General features: G+C 38.1%; 1 protein-coding gene across 1 annotated transcript in view; it reads left to right on the top strand.

Moving 5' to 3' along the window:
• LOC135479030 (glypican-5-like) overlaps positions 1-21,756 on the top strand; it is a 90,794-nt gene that overhangs the window by 48,554 nt on the left and 20,484 nt on the right. The window contains exons 3-4 of the mRNA XM_064758738.1: positions 1,116-1,819; positions 10,485-10,747. Coding sequence (XP_064614808.1) covers positions 1,116-1,819; positions 10,485-10,747 — 967 coding nt within the window. The remainder of the gene's footprint in view (positions 1-1,115; positions 1,820-10,484; positions 10,748-21,756) is intronic.

Here is a 21,756-nt window from a genome sequence, read left to right as displayed (position 1 = left end):
CCGCGCAGTGTTGTGTCTGTAGTAGTGTAATGCCAGACACATACGCTAGAAAGGTTACGCGACTTACAAAATGTCAGGAATCAGGTAGTCACGGGTGTTTTCTATAAATCTGCTAACCCCAGCAGACGCTTCACTGGCACTTTCTAGTTCTCCTTTGTTGCCTCAGTGCTCACATTAGCTCTAATCGTTCCTGTGGATCTCCTTTGGGATGTGTAGGTTATAGTTACATGTTAACCCTAGATGCTATTAAAAATACTGTATTTGGTCTAAGATTATGCCCATGAATAAGTTACTCATTTTGTGTAATATTTTGAGATTTGTATATGAAGGTACACTGATATCTAACTGAAAGAATGTAAGGTTTCAGCACCAAAAGTGATACGGTATGACCTTTATTTGCTTGTGGAAGTACATTATTTGGGGTGAAGTTTTAAAACTGATATGGTACATTGTCTTTTGTGTTAGTGGTAAGAATTCGCAGTCAGGAACTCTGGTTAACTGACTACAGAATGTACAGTTGCCTCACTTGCCAAAAGCCTAAGATTTTGCACTTGTAGCCACTATCGAGGAGCTTTGAAATGGCAGCCGTCATATAAGTGAAATATTCTTGAGTATGGTGTAAAACACCAATCTAATAAAATAAAATAACTTGAATATTTAAACCTCCATTATATCACTTTGAATTTGCGTCTCTGTCTATTGTATGTTAAGAGTTTCCAAATATGTTGGTGAAGGGTTGATATTGGGGAAGGTAGACGTGGTGTCATAACGGACGTACATTCTGTTTGATGTTAATCGGTCTAAAGTGACTTCACCTATACTTGGAATTGGGATTAAAGTACATTAGCAGATTTCTATGTATATTGGAGAAACAAATTAAGCTAAAATATTGCTTTTGATGCTGAAACTCACATTTTTCCAGTAGAATGTCACATAATCTTCATATCCAATGTGAGCATATCTTTATAAAATCAGTAGAAGTCTCAAAATCAGGTGGAATAAGTAACTATATTCACTGACAAAAGGTCAAAACAGCAAATCTCATTTTCAGTGTGTTTTAATTAGCTTATTTGCGATCGAATCAAATATATGAATTATTTTTACTCTCTTTGCAGAACAATTCCTGGCCATGATTGAAGGTGCCCAGTACAACACAGACCTGCTGTTGAGTGACATGTACCACGTTCCCTGGCAGGAGATGAATGATGCTCTTAAGGCCCTTTTCCTGGATTTACAGCAGTACATCCTTCAGAGGAACGTGAACATTAATCTGTCTGTTTCCAAGTTTTTCGACGATTTATTTCCCATTGCCTTCAGCCAAATTTTGAACGATCCATCGCTTTCTGTTTTCACCGAGGATTACAAAGACTGCTTAGCTGGTGTCCGTCAGAACTTGTATCCCCAGCCCTTTGGAGATTTCCCCCACAAAATGTCTGTCAGCCTTTCTAAGTCCCTGTCTAAAGCCAGGATGTTCCTCAAAGGGCTTTCGGTGATCGTGAAAGCAGTGAATTTCACCGATCTCCTGGTAGTAGATAAAGAGTGCAGCTTTGCTTTGACACGGTTGCAGTTCTGTTCACATTGCGAAGGATATACCAGAGTGAAACCTTGCAAGAAATTCTGTGTGAATGTGTTGCGAGGCTGCTTAGCAAAGATCGAGGAAATCAGCGAGGAATGGGATGACTTGGTGACGGCCTTGCAGGGTGTCATGGCGCATATGAAAGGCCCATTCAGTATTCAGGAAGTCACTCAGTTCCTGGACACCAAAGTCTCAGGAGCAATCATGCATGCTATGGGGATACAACATAAATTTTATGAAAAGGTAAGTGATATTACAGGACAGCATTTGGCTGGATTTATACTATAATGTGATATATTGATCAGTCATGTAAATTTGGTGACACCAATGTTACTTTGTGTTTTACAGGCGAACTGACTCTAGAAAATCCAAAAAAGTTGGAAACCCACTTTTTTTATTTTGTCTGATCTTAATATTTTAGACAATTTTCCTATTTTTCAGTGCTTTCCTATCATTTAAATATACAGTATATGTCTTCAACGGGAACAATTGCTAGGACACATTTCCCATACGTTAAATGATTTTTCAGTTTTAGTTTTATTTTATTCCCTCCCTTGACATTGAAAAAGATTCATTCTGCCTGTAAAACATAAATTTGGATTTGATATTGCCTTTTTCTCCTCCAACTCCATGCATGCCATCTCTTTCCTTGGCTGTAGCATTGTTTCAAAGGAATTGTGGGGAGTAATTTAAAGCCTTAGAAAAAAAATCCCTAAATACCAAATTACAAGTACTTAAGTACATGTAATAAAGCTGCACTCCTCTCATAGTTTCTGGGACCTTGGTGACAAACGGTCAACATGTCTTCCTATGGCCATTAGCACAGCCTAACATTCGTTGAGGATGACTTGTCTTCTATCGTTGTGGTGTACATTTCTGTATGTCACATGTATGAAAGTTCATCAGTAATTTGTCAAAGTTTGTAGGTTTAACCAGGCCACTCCAATTTCCTCCACCCATGAAACTGACCATTTTCACCTAAGTGAAGAATTCTTGAGTACAGCGACCATAGTCAGATAAATAAATAAATAAGTAAATAAGAAAGCAAAGTAAATTTCACAATAATACTTATTATCGTCTAGCCTTGTGTGCAATGTATACAGTGTAATTGGAGATGCATGTGGCATAGGTTTTGCCTTGTACATGTATTTGATTACATGACAGACCAATGTGTGAAACTGGACCAGACATTTCACTGCAGTACATGTAGCCTAAAGTTTGGTTCATGTACATGTATGTAAAAAGGCACATGAAGGCCTTAAAATGATACTTTAGATGCCAGCACTAAAGTTTTTCTGATAATAAATTTATCAAACTTCAGGGAAAACTTTTAAGTGGTCTTTTTTTGTGGAGGAATCGGTCAGAATCCAGTAAAATGTGTGACTTGGAAAATGTTAAACTTCAGGTGAAATACAGCAATGTTTTTTTTTCCATGTACATGTACATGTATATTTTCCTCATCAGCAAAATCATCATATTAATTGGTGATTTATTGACAATGCTAACACATGTTTACACAATAGGAACTGATCAAATACATGTACCTCTCTTCTATCATTTGCATAAAACAGTCATTGGTGTAGGCGCAGATAATTGACATGGTCTAACAGAACACCTGCTTTGCATCATGAACCAAAACATATCAGCTTCATTTTTGGCAACGAAACACATTAGTGGCCTCTATAGACCTGTAATTAATGCAACAATCATCGTGTGAGGATGTTATGGAAGTGCAGTGTGAGCTTATCAGTCCGGTTCCAGCTTGTATACATGTATGTCTCCTCCTAAGGCAAAGAGGCAGTGTGACAACCATTTGATCAGCCAAACTAAGTACATACGTGTATATCTGCATGACGAAGAGGACTTTGGGTTCACTGGAAATAACCATCGCTCCAATTTGTGTTCTTTCAACTGGGGTCAGTTTTCTTTTGAAATATCTTCATGCATGTTTGTCTTTAATTTGCAGTCTAGACTCTTGAGGTCAGGAGTCCTTGGTAGAATTAGGTCACATGTTTTGAATCCAACTCCAACTTGCTTTTGCATATACAAGGCATAATCCACGGGCTTTCACAGGCCTGTGGGCGGACAATTGGGAAAGTTTTAATGGAATACTGCATCTTTTGTTGAAAAAAGTGTACCAGGGTGCTGGGATTTTTTAAGCATATGTAATGTGCACTTTAAGGTTAACTGGTACTAAAGTACACGTAAGTCAGTTACCTTGCCAAAAGTGCAATGAATAAAACTATTGAATGCATGTTTAAGTTAACCAAAATCATTAACATATGTAAACCCTCTCATAGACATTCCCCCTGTTCAAACAATAAAAACAATGTGTGCATATGTGAAAAGTGTTGATTTTGGGAAATCAGTCCTCAGGTGGGACATTTGTGACTGCAAATTGGGATACGGACCTTTGGGAATGGGGCCAAGTGTGAAGCGCTTGAGCGTCTTGACATTGATTCCTTGCCTCTCTGAAACAAATGAGGTTCTAATGTCTAATCTCTCTCTGGTAGATATGAGGTTCTAATGGCTAATCTCTCTCTGGTACATATGAGGTTCTAATGCCTCACTGGCACATACATGTATGAGGTTCGAATGCCTCGCTTGCACAATTGAGCTTGATTCTGATGCTATGCTGGCACATTTGTGTGCGTGTATAAGGCTCAAATGCCTAACCTGCACAAATGAGGTTCTGATACATTGCTGACACATTTGTGTGCATGTGTATAAGGCTCAAATGCCTAACCTGCACAAATGAGGCTCTAATCCACCACTGCCTCAAGTGAGGTTCTAATGCCTCTCTGGCTTACATGAAGTTCTCACCAGTATACATGTATCTGGGGCTTTAATGGCTCACTTGCACAAATGAGGTTCTGATGTTTTGTTGGCACGTACATGTACATGTACATGTATGGGGTTCTAATGCCTAACCTGCACCAATGAAGTTCTAATATCTTGTTGTCTCACAGGAGGCTTTACCTCATCAGGTGAGCACAGTACCAGGTGAGGCAGTGTAATGTATCTGGTCATAAGACTAATTCACTGCATATCATACCATTTAATATCCTGGAAAACAGAATGTTTTATCTTTCAAAGACACAAACAAGCGAACAAAATGTGCCAGTATTCAGAGGAAGCTTTATCCAGATGATTATGATCGTTGGAATTTATAACAGTAGATGATGTCAGGAATTCTAGCAATGTATATAAGTCTACATGTATCTGGGAAACTTGATAGTTCCTCTGAAACGTGCCAAGTATCTATCTTTTAACACTAAACAAAATTTATGGGTGTGATGTAACTTAATCAAGAGTAATCTCCCTTGATTAAATCGTGTAACATGTCTTGGAGTATGTCAGAGAGAGAGAGAGACGTCTTCCTGATGTACAACCTTGGCATTGGTTCAAAAAACAACTACGATGTATGTTATACATGCTCGGGTTGTCTGTATACAGTCTTGGAATAATCTGGACACTTAACTGATTCATGGCCTGCCAAACATTCCCGCCATATTGTCAACTTTGGATCGGATTGAATTTCCACACCATTGGCACCAGCATTTAAAAATGAGATGGTTATCCCTTTTGGCATGAATTCCATTACAAAACTCTACGGGCGTGTGCTGCCTTGGCACCTAGCCCAAAATGATGATGATATTACGTGAAACATTACTGTGTTTTGTACTGAGTTGCTTAAGTTTAACAGGAGTATGGTGGTCAGAGATTGCGATCGGCCGCATTCCAGATTGGAAACTTAGTGTCTATACTTGTTAACAGAGTGCATTTCAAAGCTGAGTTTTGTGATTAATGGCAGAGCATTATTGTGTCCAAAAAAAACTTGTAACAAATCATATTGCTCTGCTGACTTTTTGACGTTACATTTACAGTATTGCTTGCCTGGAACACCCTTTGATGTTAAATGTATTGATATGTGTGTCTTCTAATCTTCTCTGTGAATAAGAACATACTGTATTTTGATACTTTGAAAAAGTATATGTATCTACATTGCTAAATATATATTACTCATGTTGGGCCCAATAGAAACTGCATTCTGGTACATGTACAGTGGCTGTTAAGTTGTATCAGAAATTTCAGCTTGCTGTTTAGATAGTTATAGGAAATCAGATTAAAATCAAAAGGCCTTTTTAGATTACTGTAATTCTTCAGTCTTTTCGCATGTTTGCAAGATATTTATCCAAACATATTTTGAGGGCATTATGCTCTGTAGGCTGATAAAATTATACTTTTTGTGAAGCCCCAACTTTCCACAACCCAATCAGTGTATTTGTATCTTCAAAATTAAAGTTAAAAGGTGCATATATCACACTGAAAATTGGTCTTTCATATGCCATAAGATCGAGGAATTAAGGCACCAAAATATTTATTTTTTAATTGATTAGTTTTTAATGATGCACTCAGAATTGAATGTTGTTGTTGTACATGTGTAGCATCAGTATAGTGAAATGTACATAAGAGAGTTAGCTTGCAGTTCATTGTTAAAATTGAACATATTAGTATATAAACTTTCGTATAAGTTTCTGGCATTGTCCATAGTTATTACACAGTATTCAAGATTTTGGTACATGTACATGTAAGAGTGTGTTCAGCCCTTGACGTATCAGATCGTATGTCCGTATTGCCGGATACAAGTGCTTACAAACAATCGTGTGGAGAGTGCCTGTGCTGAACCGTTTCACGGTCATTCTTCATGGGAAGGAAACACCACTTGGAAATTAATTGAAAGGAAAGGCGGAAATTAATTCTGCAGTGCTTTTTGGTACCACCTTGCTGAGTGTGCCTGGACAGATTGGGAAGGATTTGTCCATGGATCGGAGAAGGCCAGAAACTGTGTGTTGTGTTTCGCCGTCCAGAAGCCAGCGAGCTTTGCGCAAAGTCGTGGAGAATTGATTTCCAGTCTCTTCTTGATGGCAGAGATCAAAGCTGTTTTCAAGCAACAATATTTCCTGGCGGGATCGGCTCCTGTACAGCTTCTCAGGTTTACGATCCTGGTTTTTCTACAAACGAGCAGAACAGAGCAGTACTCAGACCAGATTGGCAAGATCTGTGGGGTTTTTGTAAAGAGTGCTTACTTGTCAATGCCGTGTGGATGAACAGTAGAATTACACAAGCACAACCGTTTTATGAGGCTTAATTTACCCCTGTTGACAGCTGTGTGAACTGCGACACGGCTTACATGGCAAAAACCTATCAAATAACAGTTCAGTCGTCGGATCATAATCCGCTATCACCCATTCCAAATCACACAGCTAATTTGGTTCAAGCCTTAATACAAGATTTTTCTTACCCTCTCTCGCAAGAGGTTTGGGAGAAATACTACCTTTTGAAGTAATCTTTTGAACACCAAAGAAATTCTCGCAAATCAGGATAGCTTAAATGTACCAATCACAACACTAAATTACTTTAGACATTTTTAAATTTGCCCTCTCCTTACGACAGCAGTTTACATAAGGTGCGGGTTTATACTTAAACAACCTCGGCTTCTGGTGTAAGTTCCGTTTGTTACCGTCTTATTACTGGTTTATATAGGAGTGAAAGTGTAACATTTGTCTGAATATGAAGAGAACTGACCAGACCAATTGACCAGTTACATGTTTTCACAGTTCTACAGACAAAATCCCAGCCATGACGATGGTGGATGAAAACCATGAAAACTCAGACAAAAGCAAATTTCATGTCATGCCAGCATGGCAAAAAAAAAAAAAAAAACTTTGAGAAATCCATTTTTCTTGAAATGATGTTGTCTAAGATAGAACACCATTTAATGATTAATGAGAAAAGTTTTGAAAAATGATTAACAGACATTTCTGAAAGTGGTCTCGAGAGACAGTAATTACCTTGGATGTAAAGTGCGTGTACACATACAGTGTACATGTATCTTATCTTATATATATACTTCAAAAAGGTATAAACATGGTTGCCTTCATACAAGTAAAAAAGTTTGTTTATGACATCGGAAACAAATCAAATAAACATAAATATAACTTAAACATCGCAATTAGATCCTGACAAATCAGTGTTTCAAGTGAAACATGCAATCAAGTTAAGAAATACATGAGTTAATTTTGAAATTTAAACCCTGTGAAGTTCGCTAGCTCAATAAAAGGAAAAGATCAGAAAATAAATTTGTCATCAACAGACCACTGAAAATTGTATCTTAAAAACACTTTTACGTTTTTGAATTTTCATGAATAGAGTTAAATACATTTGCATAATTGTATTCTGAAATTACACGAAAACAGACAAATGTGTATTGTTACATGCCATGAGGAATGACCCTTTAGTTGACTCTGGGAGGAAATGACTGGTCTAAAGGTGTCCGAAAGTTTGGGTAAGAAGTTACATGGTATATTGAATGATGAAAACTGAGAAGAGCAGCAGTATCTGTATTATGTTTGTCAAGATCTTGAAGATTTTTTCGTGAAAACCGTGAGAATGTACATGGATATGTGCTCGTTCTGTGCTCAGATGGTTCAATCTGAACCTTCTTCAGAATCACACAAAAATTGAGATATAGTCGATTCAAATGAAGTTCACAGTTGACTATACTTCCCACCAGACAAAACTCAGACGTTTAGTTCAGAGCAATAACAGTTATCCTGTCTTTCCCTCGCAACTTCCCTAACGATCGACTGGCATTCCGCAAAAATCAATCCAGAAGGTATTTCTTGCCCATGCTGTCAGGCTGTAAGTGTTGTATTTAAACTGAGGGAGGCAAAGAACAGACTGTGATTCCAGGTGCAGGGGTAAATGTTTGACATATCTGGATACAGGTGGGAATTCCTACTCTTCAGCGCAGCACCTAATGTGTTTGTCCACAGAACTGTTTTGCAAGTATGCAGTGGTAGAACACACCTAACAACTAACACGTGACCACTTTTGAACAACAGACAACACGTCATTTTCCAAGGAGAAGTGAAGAGTACACCCTCAAGGGCTTGTGATCCCAGTTGCATGTGTTGTTGATGAAATTGTAAAGCAGAAACTAAGAGGAATGACAAGGACTTGTCACATGATAAGAAACACGGAAATTAAATGAATCAAGTTTAGACTGATACATGCATGTTCATCTGTCAGGCCATGAATATATAAAACTAAATTTTTTTGTCAAAGAAATTTGTGATTTGCTGTCATTCTAATAAATATCGAAAGAGTCCATGTAGCTACAATTAATTCACTTAAATCTAAATTCTCTATTCGTGAGCCATGAAAACAGACCTTATGCTTGTTAATCATTTGACAGCTAAACAAGTAAAGGAAATCCAGTAGCAACTACATGTACATGTACCGTATAATCCAGTTGGTTGTTGTAATTGGTCCTTGCTCTTGAATATCCTGTACACTGAACTATTGCATGTACAGGTAATATACATGTACGTGCTTCAGTTTGAACCCCTTGGGTAAGACACCTGTCTCTCTCTCCTTCTCTTGACAGGTTTAGACATTAGTTCATCTGTCAGAAATTTGCAATGTGGCATAACTTTTTTTGGACTAAAAAGCCATGAATATGTAAAACTAAATTTTTTGTCAAAGAAATTTGTGATTTTCCGTCTTTCTAATACATGTAAATATCGAAAGAGTACATGAAACTACAATTAATTTATTTAAATCTAATTTAATTTTGATTCAGAGCTGTGGAAATCATCTTGACCGGCAAACCCTACCAAACCTATTGTATTCTGTGACGAAGAGAAAAAAGAGTAGAAATTCAAGAAAGAACAAGTTTTTTTAAAGAATAATTTCAAGTGAAAAACAAAAAGTTTTCAGAATGGTAGCTACGTCTTTGATTTTATGGAAAGCCACATGGTGCATTTGGTTGATAGTGTCATTGATGACAGCCAATTCGCATATCCCTGTTTATTATTGTCTTCATATTAACATTTACATCAATATGTCTGCATGTACTGTATACAGCTCTTGAGAAGGGAAGCTTACCTCAGTAACCATATATCAGGTGTATAATTACATCGATAACGAGTAATAAGCGGATAAACATGAGCTTTACCATAGAGCCCTAGTACATCATTTGTGCCATCGATAACGGTGTTGGCAAATAGAGGTATAGGGTCAGCCCAAGGCCTCCTGTAAAGGTAACCCTCTAGATCAAGCTGTCACAGATTATCAGTGGCCCTTGATCTTAGCCCTGACCAGTCACTGATAGGCTGGCGCTATAGTTGTTAACCTGTCCACCGTAAACAGGCTGCAATCTCAGTGACAGGTTAATTAATAATCAATAATAGATTCTGGGAGGGGGATGATACATTGGCAAGGTAAATTACCCAAAATTTTGCCCCAAAAAGTGCAGTGTTGTAAATGTTGTAAAACAAAACTTGTCATGTTGGAACTTACCTTTTTACAGTAGGACATTGTCATATTTTCCAAATAAACCTCAAAGAACTTTTTTTAGATCTTCATAACTCTTGGATTCTGTCAAAATGATCAACCTAAATTTTAGGTCATTGAGGTGTCATGCTAGGCATGACTTATACGATGGCGGCCAGCATTATGGTGGGAGAGAATCGGGCAGAGCCCGGGGGAAACCCAAAACCATCCGTAGGTTGCTGGAAGACCTTCCCTGGTACGGCCAGAGAGGAAGCCAAAATGAGCTGGACTTGAACTCGCAGTGACTACATTGGTGAGAGGCTCCTGGGTCATTACACTGCGCTAGCGCGCTAACCAACTGAGCCACACAGTTTGTTTTAAAACTTTCTTTTAACTGCTCATAAGTGTTGGAATGGAAAGCATTATTTACTTTTGTAGCACTTACAGGTTTTCTTCAGTCTTAATCAGAGGATTGATTGACTATCTTGTGCATCTTTGACAGTGCCAATCAGTCAGTCAAAAAAATTGTAAATTACAAGATTGTAAATTATTTTCTTCATTCCAACAGGTTGTAGAGAAATGTGGCAGGCCAAACCCAAACCAGCAGAATACAACAGTGTCCGAGGAGGGCTCGTTCACCTTTAACAGAAAGTCCGAGAAAAAGCCAGTTGCTATTGGCAACCTTCAGGAAAGACTTGCCACTTTTATGGACACTGTGGGTGCATCCAAAGGGCTATACGTGCGCATGGCAGATATGCTTTGCAACAACACACTATTTTATGATCAGAGTCCTACAAGCACTGAATGCTGGAACGGACATGACGTCTCAAGGTAAGTTGTTCATTGCAGTTTTATATAAACATCATTCTGAACCCCTTTTGTGTTGGGAAGGACGCATTTTCATGAAAAATTCATGCAAACTTTTTTTTTGTGGAGCAAGTATCACATCTTGTTAATCAGGTCACAGAAAATTTTGATTTGAAAAATTGATTTTTGTGCCAAGTTTTTTGAAAATATTAAGATTGACATTCGGGTAAGTCTGCCAAAACCCTCCTTGCAATCCTGATTTCATGATGGACAACAAGATCTAGGCTGTGAATGTATATGTTTTACAACATCTGGGAATTTAGTTACAGCAGCTTATAATACAGAAACTTAGAGAGACAGCCCATGCATATTTTGTATTTTTTCACTTTTTTTCCCCCCACTTTTTAATTTACTTGCCAGAAGAGAAATACAGATGGTAGTAGAGTCATCCAGAGAACTGGATGTATAGATTAATGTTCACCGTATATCATAATTTATTGAATGAAATCAATTTAAGGCAAGTGGGATGTCAAATCCTGAAAGAAAGAAAGGTCTCACTATTTGCTGCATTTACCCTAAAAATTCACCCCCACCCCCAAAGTTGCTTTATAGAGGCAAAATAAGGGTTATTCATATTACCTTTGGCGCTGAATCTTACATATTTACCTGTAGGATATCTTCTTGTTTTCCAAACAAACCTCAAAACAACTATGACCAATACAGCTCTAAGGACCATACAAAGCAAAAAACTTAGTCACAAGCAGAAATTTAGGTCAAAGGGTAATTTTCAGTACAAAGTTCTCACCCCCTTGCACCGTAATTACTAAATAAATTTAAGGAAAATGGGAAAGGTAATTTGTCTCATGAAATACTTTAAGAAAGTTCTCACCTGCACAGCATTACTACTAAATCCATGTAAGGAAAATAGGCTATAAATGGAGGTAGTTTTCGGGTGAAATACTTCTTGAAAGTTCTCAACCCTATTCACCTTAATTACCCTTCACTTTCCCCTGTGTCACCTGATGCCTAGCTCACCCTTAACCCCTAATCCTAAACTCTCAAGCCCATTTCACCTGGAGATAAACCTGAACTGTGCTGAGCTAAGCTAGGGTTAGCCCCTGCCTGGGTGGCGTTCAGAGTACAGGCTCCTCTGGGTGCTCTGAGGGGACTTTAGACTTGACTTAAAGGTTTAGAGAGGAGGGGGTCATTCCGGAGGGCCAGGTAAGGCTCGTGTGTGGGGTCAACAAGGGCAGATGCCCATAGGAATGCTCAGGGTTTTTTTCTGTGCCGGAAGAATGGAAAGCATGGGCCGCCAGCCTACATTTGGAGAGTGTGTTTGAATTTCTCACGAAAACAGTGATGTGCCGGCGGAGTTATGAAGGGCAAATGTATCCTAGCGGCTGTTTGTCAAGTATTATGGCCGACAAGGGATGTAGGAAAAGGACTTAGCTTTAACTTGGTTGACTGGTTGACTGAGGTGGGTTGGGGATCGTGCTCTAAATAAGGGGCATCACTGGAGGGGGCTGGGGGACAGGGGGGTGGGTGTAAGAGGTTAAAGACAAACTGAGAAATATGCTAGGGTGACACTAGACCTGCCGTTGATGGGGAGAGAAAGAAAAAAAAAGAATGGAGATGGGGTGCAGCATTTGCACTGGTCAAACTCTGCACACTGGTGACAATATGCAGTGTGAAAGTATTAAATCTCTAGAACTTTGAGACCTGTAAAGCTATTCATGCAATACTTAAAACGTCTCAACTTTCCAGATAGTTGCAGTTCAGAACTGACCTTTTGGATTTTATCATGGTTTAATTAAATCACTTATATGTACACTGATAATTTTTCACTTCACACAAATATATATATTTCGAACTTTTGAAGTTCTTCCCTGACATACATGTAAGTCTAAATTTGAAAATTTCAATTAAACAAGGACATTTTTTTATAAAGAAATACATACCTTTTATAGAGGCACTATTTCATCCCATCCACAACCCCCACCCCCACCCCCACCCCCCAAACCCAACCCTCACCTCGTCATCCAGCCGAAAAAATAGTTCTGTAGTATTGCTGGGTTAAACTCACAGTGTGGAAATTTACATCATATTAGATGTGGCTGTTAAACAAAAGGGCACAGAAAAACAGTAATTTGGTCTTAAGGGAGCTTCACTTTTACACCAAAGATCCCTGTTCCTCTGTCGATAACCCCAGGGCGTCAGGATGTTAGGACGTGTATATCTCTGGTCATGGACTGACTGTCCCGTCATCGTGCTGGTCAAAAGCAGCTAGTTAAGGTGGCCTGGATGGACTGTGAGATCTGACTGGTACATCCGGTTATAAAAGCTGGTACATTTCCTGGGCCACATCCTGCCATTATGTTACTTAGTCTAAGCTCTTCCTATTGGAAAAAGTCATTAGGAAGTATTCATGCAGTCGGCCGTAAACTTCTTGAAAATTGTGTGGAGCTTTTGATTGAATTATTAACCCTGTAGATGTTAAGACATCTGTATGATGATGTCATAGTATCCCAGTTTTTTCTCACCTTTCAACACAGAAGTTTTTGCTTAGCCCCATATCAGGCTTGGTCTGTTAGAATGCAGATTGTTTGATTTTACTTGGAAATTTTGGACTTTAATGTGGTTTTTGGCCACATAGGTTCATACACACATTGAAATTAAAAGGATGAAGTCAGTCAGAAACTTGTGCAGTTATTGATTTTGTCGTAGAAAATATGGGGGGAAAATGTTGACATTAATCCAAAGTATGATTTTTAAACCGAAAGTGAAAAATGTGAAAAATGCCTGGATACATGTAGCATTGTACATGTTAGAGTCTTTTTTTATGTTTTTCGTGTATCTTATCTTTATTACACATTTACATGTATATAAACTTCTTCGTATGAAAAATTAGTTTTATTTGTCAGTTTGTGGCCCTGTATCAGTGTTTCATTACATCATTTCCCAAAGAAGGCATCTGTAAACCTTATTCTCACATGTCTTGTCAAAAAACATTTTGGTGTTAATCTTTAGATTGACTTGTATTTGTATTAATGTACACAATACATCATCATTTGCACAAAAATATAAAGATGCCTTAGAAGTATGCAGGTGGAAGACTTCTTTAAATACAGGTGTTTATCATTAATTGATAAATCTAGCTCTGAAATGACATATTTGTCAAAGCAAAGAAAATTTGTATTACAGCATAAAACAAGTGTCCTAGAAAATTGACCAGACGTGCTCATGAAAAATATCATCTTCAAATCCTAGTATTCTGGCAAGTTTGTTCCATATTTATTTAAGAGATAACCTGACCTGTGATCAAGTGAGGGTTTTCAATTGACCTGAATATCGGGTTGGATCAAATTACGGGGGAGAAATTAATTCAAAGACGGTGGCTTTCATTGATGGAGTGGTCGCGAAAATTTGTCTTCAGTTCAGTGGAATTGTTGAAGGAGTCCTGAAGCAGTCAGAACCAATCAGGAAGAGTAAAGATCGAACATTTGATGGGTTATTGTAATGTTTGTATTCGCAGCAGGCCGTGTTATGTCCACACATTTACCGGGCATATTCAGTCTGTTCTCTGGGCACTGGGCATAAATTGTGAAGCCATGAAAGCTCTACAGAAAACCAAAAATTAATATCTTCTGTTGATTAATGGGTTTTTTTGGGGGGGCCTTTTTTATGTGCAGGCTTGACCTCTCGCATTCCAAGAATAACTGTCTCAATCGCTTGTCGATTTAGCTGGCCTTCCTCCGCGTGTGGGAAAATTCTTTTGGAAACTTTCATTTTTTCAAATGTACTGTACAGGCATAGGTCGAATTGGTATTTTTGACAGCAAAACAAATTTCTTTAACCAGGAGTACAGATCATAAACATGAATCAGTTTAGAAATTTAGAGGACACCATAATATTTTTCCTGATAAAACATAAAATTTGAGCTTTTGACATTTTTGTCCTTAAACTATTTAAAGTTCTCATGTTCAAATAGGTCCTAACTTTTTTGGATGAACTGATACATTCCTGATGTTTCTGGCCATCTCTGTGCACATAACAGTTGCTCAAATTTTAGATTATAAACACATTTATCATGCAGGTACATAAATTGTTTTTACATTTATTTATTTATTAGTATTTATTTGATTCATATTTTATGTCATATTCAAGAATATTTCACTTATAATATATGTACAACAGCAGCCAGCATTTTGATGGGAGAAAACCAGGCTCCGGGGAAACCCATGACCATCTACAGGTTCCCATTGCAGGGAAACCTTAAGAATTGCACGTAACACTTAAAGCAGAACTGACGTGTTGGGGTTTGTTGAGAATTGGGAAGTGAGCACAAGTGCAGCCATGCCTACCTGCCCACCCAGCCGTACAGCTAGCCAATGTTGTCATTGTACAGAGGAAGCAACCTCTTGTTTATCTTCAGATAATTTACATACTTTAGATTCCTCTTCACCAGACCTTATTTGCTCAGTGGGAAGAGGGTGGTTGCCTGTTGTTTTCGAGTGAGACTTTTCTTTGTACGGTTTTTCCTGCTATAAGACACAGTTATACAGGCCCAGTAATGCTACATTTCATCGCTTGATTCAGCTCATTATCCAGTGAAGGGCGTTTCCTGGCCCAAGTTTTGAAAGCAAATAAACTTTTCTTTTTCAAGAATTATGTAACACGAAAACCTCATGAAAAAAACATTATACCCAATTTAACTCCATGTAAATTTTGGTCACTCCCAAGTTCCACTGACGCAAAGTAAGCATAGATGCACATATGTAATTGTAAGATACCGGAAGCTGTATTTATTGAGATCTAATAGGGACAAGAATGAAATAAATTGGTTTAGAGGATGATATTATGTCAGAGTCTTGTAAGTGATTGGCATCTTTTTGGGGTTATTGCACTATTTCCCAAAGTATGACTCTTTTTGAAGCAAATCGTGTATTACTATCCAGTTGATTTGGTTAGAGTGAGGATTTATTCCATTTCAGATCCAATTTAGAAAAGGTTTTAGTTTTAGATGTTACAAAGAAAGCAAAAATCTTAATTTATGGCAGAGCCTGTAAGGCTGTCATTGGACATTCTTCCTTATTGTTTATTTATTTATTTATTTATAATAAAGAATTGATTGGTGTACTGTTCAGTGCAATATTAAAACTAACCAGATAGTCCAGAGTAAACCACTGTCTTTCACCAGATTTATCCCATTGTGCTATGGAAACCATGGAACTGCCATTGCATTTTATTTCAACTCTGATGCTATCAAAAACAGTCAAGCTATAAATGTCTTCTCTTATTACTGTTCATTTTTTTCTCTTACCTTTTTTCCATTGCTCTGCCATTGTCAAGAATTAATCATGATCTGCAATCAATTGAGTTTCTGACAAATTGAGTTGTTTCCGTCCATTTGTTTTTTTTGACTTGTCAAATTAAATTTGGGTTAAAATCCAACACATTTCTACACAGTTTCTTGCAGTGTAAATTTTTGTCTGCCAGGTGTAAGCAGGAATTGAGTGCATGGAAAATTGTTTAATGTTACACCAAACATTTTAATGTCATATCATTGTTTTCAGTTATTTATACAGTAATGATCAGGTTTACATTCAGAGGAAAACCCTAAGCCTTTGGCAAGTTACTGATTAACTTTCCCATGTGTGACATACAGATATGCTTATTATACTGAAGAATGAATGTTTCACCCAAAAGGCCACACAAGCTTCGTCGAATGATCATAAGCCCCAAGCATATTCCAAAGTATGTCTCATGACAACTTTTGGATTGATTGAAATATTTTTAATTAAAACTTCTTTAAAAATAGGGATCCAATTGAAGATATATGAACACAGCAAAATATCTTTGATCTTGATAAATCTAATGGGTAAACATGTCTTATTGGACATTATGGATTATTGGAAAACACGATGGGTTCTTTTAAACTTGGAAATCTGAAATGATAAACTCATTTCGCACACATTTAAAATGGACAAGTTCTTGGACAAGTACATGTAAAGCCAGGAGTGTGGGTGGGGGAGGAAGATGATGTTCTTTTGGGATAATCTGTTGGTCTGAAAAGCTTTGTGAGGAAATAAGCTTTTTTTTATTATGACACCTCGATTTCATTTTCTTCCTCATTGCCTGTTTTAGAAATGTGCCACATCAGCGTTAATACAAAAGAGACTATCACCTTCTGTTTGGGCCTTTATAATATTGCGACCAATTCTCCGTCTTTCTCTGGCACAGACAGGGGATGCTGTGTAACATTCCATCCTCACCCCATACACAAACATTAGCACTCCGTAGGTGTCCTACACAATACCCTGCGTCTACGACCCGTCAGCGGGCTTCCGACAAGCCGGCACCCGGGCAATTCTATTACCCCTTGAGGTTCTCTTTCTGTCAGCTCGCTGAATTATTCTGATTTTCTTGCCACTCCGTCTGATTTAGGAACCATCAATTCTGCTGGACAGACTAGTGACATGGTGTGAAGTAGCCTCTTATGTTGCTTCCTGTTACATTGTTCGCGGCCCCGGAGAGCTGTGAACCTCAACCATTAGTTGAGAACATGCCGCGTACATGCCCATCTGTCATTAATATCGTCTCTCAAGCTCTACAGCTAGGTCGTTTACAATTACCTCTCTATGTATTATGGATCGCATTCTTAAGCTAGCATGTAGATCGAGCTTTTGTAATATTTCTGATTCATTGGATAATTTGAATACTGTATCCAGTAGTGAAGAGTAGGATGTGCACGATTTGAAGAGAAGCCAAAAATGTATATGCCTTTCAGACAATTGAGCCAAGACGCAGATATAATTTCTAGACAACCCAAAAAGTGAATGTGTTTTCCAGAGAAGCAATATTCACAATCCTCTGAACGATTTTCATGCGTCTGGTTAACATTTAATGTCCAAGAATAGTATCGTTCATGGAATGCACTGCATGACCTATGCAACCAGCCAAAAGCTGCATGAGCACAAATTAACCTTTGCAGTGTGCATCATGAACCAGTGCCTGCTATGCTGATATTGTAGTAATGAAACTGTTCTATAAGGTGCATTCAAACTTTCACAGACAAAGTACAATTTACAAACAGAAACAGATCATGTTTCCAATTTATGACCATTTTAAAGTTTCTAATATTTTTAGGTTTCTGTAAAAAAGGGAAGGAGCACTTGTTTTGGTGTATTGAGATTCACAGCTGTACCTGAAGGAAAGAGTTTTAAAGAAGGTTAGCTTGCTTAAAATTTGTTGTGTTTATATGTAATTCTTTCCAAAGTTTAACACATTTAAAAAGTTTTTAAGATGTGATCTCAAAACTGTTGCAGATATCCCAAATGTACCAAATTTGACCCGACTTTATGGCAGATCTTTTTAGTTCATGGCCAGATATTGCTTTTTCCTTCTTTGATATATACATGTGCCTGTGCTGTTTTTACTGTAATAAAATGTTTTACCAACTTTATTACCTTACGCTTTACGGGCAACATCTTTTGGGATTACATATCGTGTGGCTATATGCCAGCAACCACCCTCCCCTCCCCCTCCACCTTTTTATCTCCTCTCTGTATACTGCAAAACTGGCTGTGTTCCACAACTGTGTGATATATTGTCCCCCATTATCACTTCCATCAATCTTGTGAAGGTTTTTTTCATTGGCACAACTTGGAGTTGTGTGCAGTTAGGGCTGCTCTGTTGCTCTATGACACATCTAGGGCATGGTTTCTTGGATAAATGCATCAGACCTTAATATATTCTTCAGCAGACTGGGACCCATTAATAAAATTTTAATTTGATTTCAATAAAAAAGGCTCCCAGATCAGACTGGTTTTTAGCATACACATGTAACTCCTGTAATAAGTTAGCCTTTTCAGGATTGCAATGCGGTCAAGAAAAAACCTTGATTGCAATGTAGGCACCTTTTTTATTTTTATTTTGGAGACAATATTACATTGGTTTGGTTGGACGATTTCAGGGCTTTGCTAAAAGTATAGTTTTATAAGTCTATAAAGAATAATGATTTCTGAATATGCTTGAATAAGGACCTTGCAAACCTGCAAAAAGGTTGAAGAATTACAGCACTTGATCTTTGTCATTTCCAGAAGGCTAGCAATGTCATGGTACATCTGTACAGGAGACATAATGTTGATCAAGACAAATCTTGGTTTACTTTCTCATTCAAGCTTGATCAAGTTTATTCATTTATTTCACTGGCACATAACATTGCACCTAAAATGGTTTTAGCATTAAATTGTATGTATCTAACATGGGTGTTAGGTTTGGATTTCTTTGACCATATTTTGGTTTGATCATGGCTTTGACAGTGGTTTTATGGACTGCTCCTGAAATCTGTGTGTGATTTTCCCAGATTTTTCCACATCATTGACCAAGTACAAACAATCTACAACAGCCATCAACAATGTGGCCTCATCAGTGTTCTGATAAACAAAGGTTAATGGATGAGCTCGTCTCTGAACTAGCGGTGTAATATTGACTGCACAGTCTGCATGGCCTTTCATCTCACTTGATTATTGATAAATCCCATCCTTGTACCAGAGGTGCACGGCCGATGGGCCTTGTAATTGCGGGTCAAACGGATATACTTGTGCCTGGAAGGGTGTATGTTTGAATGTTCGAAAGACAGATGGATCAGTGAGGGAGTGATAGATGATGGATTACGAATTCTCAAAAGACCGAAGTTCGGTTAACCGTATAAAGAGTCTCAGACCACTTTAACCGGACTTTCGATGCTTTCCTAAGCTGCAGCCAGCTGATTGGCATCTGCACAATCGACTAGTCATTTGCCCTTGACCTTTGAATTAGTCACTAATATAGTCCAAGACCAGAACTAACACTTTCCCTCCCCTGAAATGACTCATTATGGGCAATATTGCCTAATTGGTCCTGGGTTAAGAAGTGTCCAGTATCTCGTGTGCATCTTCAGCGAGGAAAGTGACCATTCGTAATTACCTTTACCCTTGCCCTTGTCGTAATTGATCAACTGTGTATTGTCCTCCAGAGCCAAATTCCTTAGTAATGCACCGTGCAGTTGTACCAGAGTGTTACATGCTCAATGCACCCATGGGACTAATGCATCAGTATGCACTGGTTGTACCCCGCTGCCATTCTTGATCATCAATTCCAGTCACCTCTTAAATGTCTGGCTCATATTTTATCAGATCAGGCATTAAAGATAGGAATATTTGATAAGAAATGTAATGACTCTACAGGGATTAACAGAATTCTAACAGATTGATAGTCAGCTTGTTGTACGGCCTACATATAGGTTCTGATCACTGTGCCCATTATAGTGACCATTTTACATCTATGCACTACATCATATTTGCATAGCTGTAGCTGGAATTCCTATCCATGTTGTATTTAATTATGTTTGTTACTTCAGGAAAGCATTAGCATAGCAGACAGTCACAGCCATGCGCTTCTAGCTTTAACATTGATAAATTTTCTTCCACTTATAGCTGATAAATCTAGTATTTTTGTCTGGAAATGATCTGTGCTAGGTAATGACCAATAATGCATGCACGTTGATCAAAATAATGATAAGACTCACAACATTGCTAGATAAGGCAATGATGCCTAATTAGATCAACTTTAGGTTGTACATCCAAGTCCTCAGAGTTTTTGCTGATGAAAGATTTTGTGATAGTTTGAGCTTTCGTGCTTCTTGCATCTTGATTTGTTTAGACAAGCCAAGGCGTCCACCTGGACAGTGTTTGTGTTGAGAAAGTGTGGTTGCCTGTTCAAATTATGATTTTACCCCTTCCTCTCTCTCTCCTCTCCCCTATCTACACCCCTCCATCCTTGAAATAAAGCCTGTTATGAGCTTCTCATGAGCAGTTCAGCAGACCTTCGGGTTGTTTCACTATAGACACCAGTGTAATGAGCGGGGCAACTTGCCAAGCCGTAGTATACAGTCTCAAGTGTGCACTAGTAGCTGACTACAGTTCCTGTCTAACATCCATTGCACCAGATTGTTGCCTCATTGCCAACCAGAACAGGGGTAGAAGTGGGCCAGTAGCACTTCAGGTACACACTCCACTTGTCTTCCAGGAACACAGGAGGAATGTCGTGGAGAATTGAGCAAAGAGGTTTGAGAACTGGACGAAGAGGTCACTGAGTAGAGCCTCTGTGAAGAACACCAAAAGAACACTTAGCTTTCTTCTGTATAAGGGTCATTTAAATGTATGAGTGAATGAAACCTTTATTTTACAAGGGTAACTGTCAAAATTGCGCAAAAAGCATACCAACTTTCTGCTGTAGAAAGGATCTTTAAATGAATGAAACCTTTATTTAAAAAGGTTAACTCTGCCAAAATGTACAATTTGCTCTTCAAATCCATAGTAATACATGAATTTACATTTACATATTTACACAAAGTTACCCTAGCGGTAAGCCAGTAGCCAAAAGTCTTAGTAGAGCATTGAGAATGTTTTTTCCTTAGGTCTGGAAAATCTTCTTACTCTTTACAGTGCAGAGCTGTTCTATTTTACGATATTTTTGTGCTCAACAAAAGAAAATAACCCTAGAATCATGATGATAAATGGGATTGGTTAAGAGTTCATTGGACACACACTTAAACCCCTTCAGAAGGCAGGTGGAGAAGCCATCGGGCGAACTGCAATGTTGCCCTTCAAAGGAACTAAATTCTTATTACATGTTACAACCATTAAGTAGTGTACTCTTAATTCATGGACTTCCTTTAAAAGAAATCTATCACCTAACAGTACATCCGGAGTTTTTTGTAAATCCATTTTTGAGGGGGTTGTGTCACTGCTCAGTACTCAATTTGGTGAAGCAGGGATATTCCGCGATCTGGTAAGAAAACTTTACCATCTTGAAGAAATCTGTTTTCCTCTACATTAACCTTACTGTTTCCTCGGCTAATAAATATCTCTACATCACTGGTTTATAACAGGTTCCACATATGTGCTTTGGTTCATTACTGGATAACATTTTCTCTATTAAACCTAAACATAGGTATGATTTATACTGATGCATATAGAAACAGCTGGATG

This window comes from Liolophura sinensis, chromosome 12 (genome assembly GCF_032854445.1).
Source record: "Liolophura sinensis isolate JHLJ2023 chromosome 12, CUHK_Ljap_v2, whole genome shotgun sequence".
Taxonomy (NCBI): Eukaryota; Metazoa; Mollusca; class Polyplacophora; order Chitonida; family Chitonidae; genus Liolophura; species Liolophura sinensis.
This window is presented reverse-complemented; position numbering and strand designations above follow the sequence as displayed.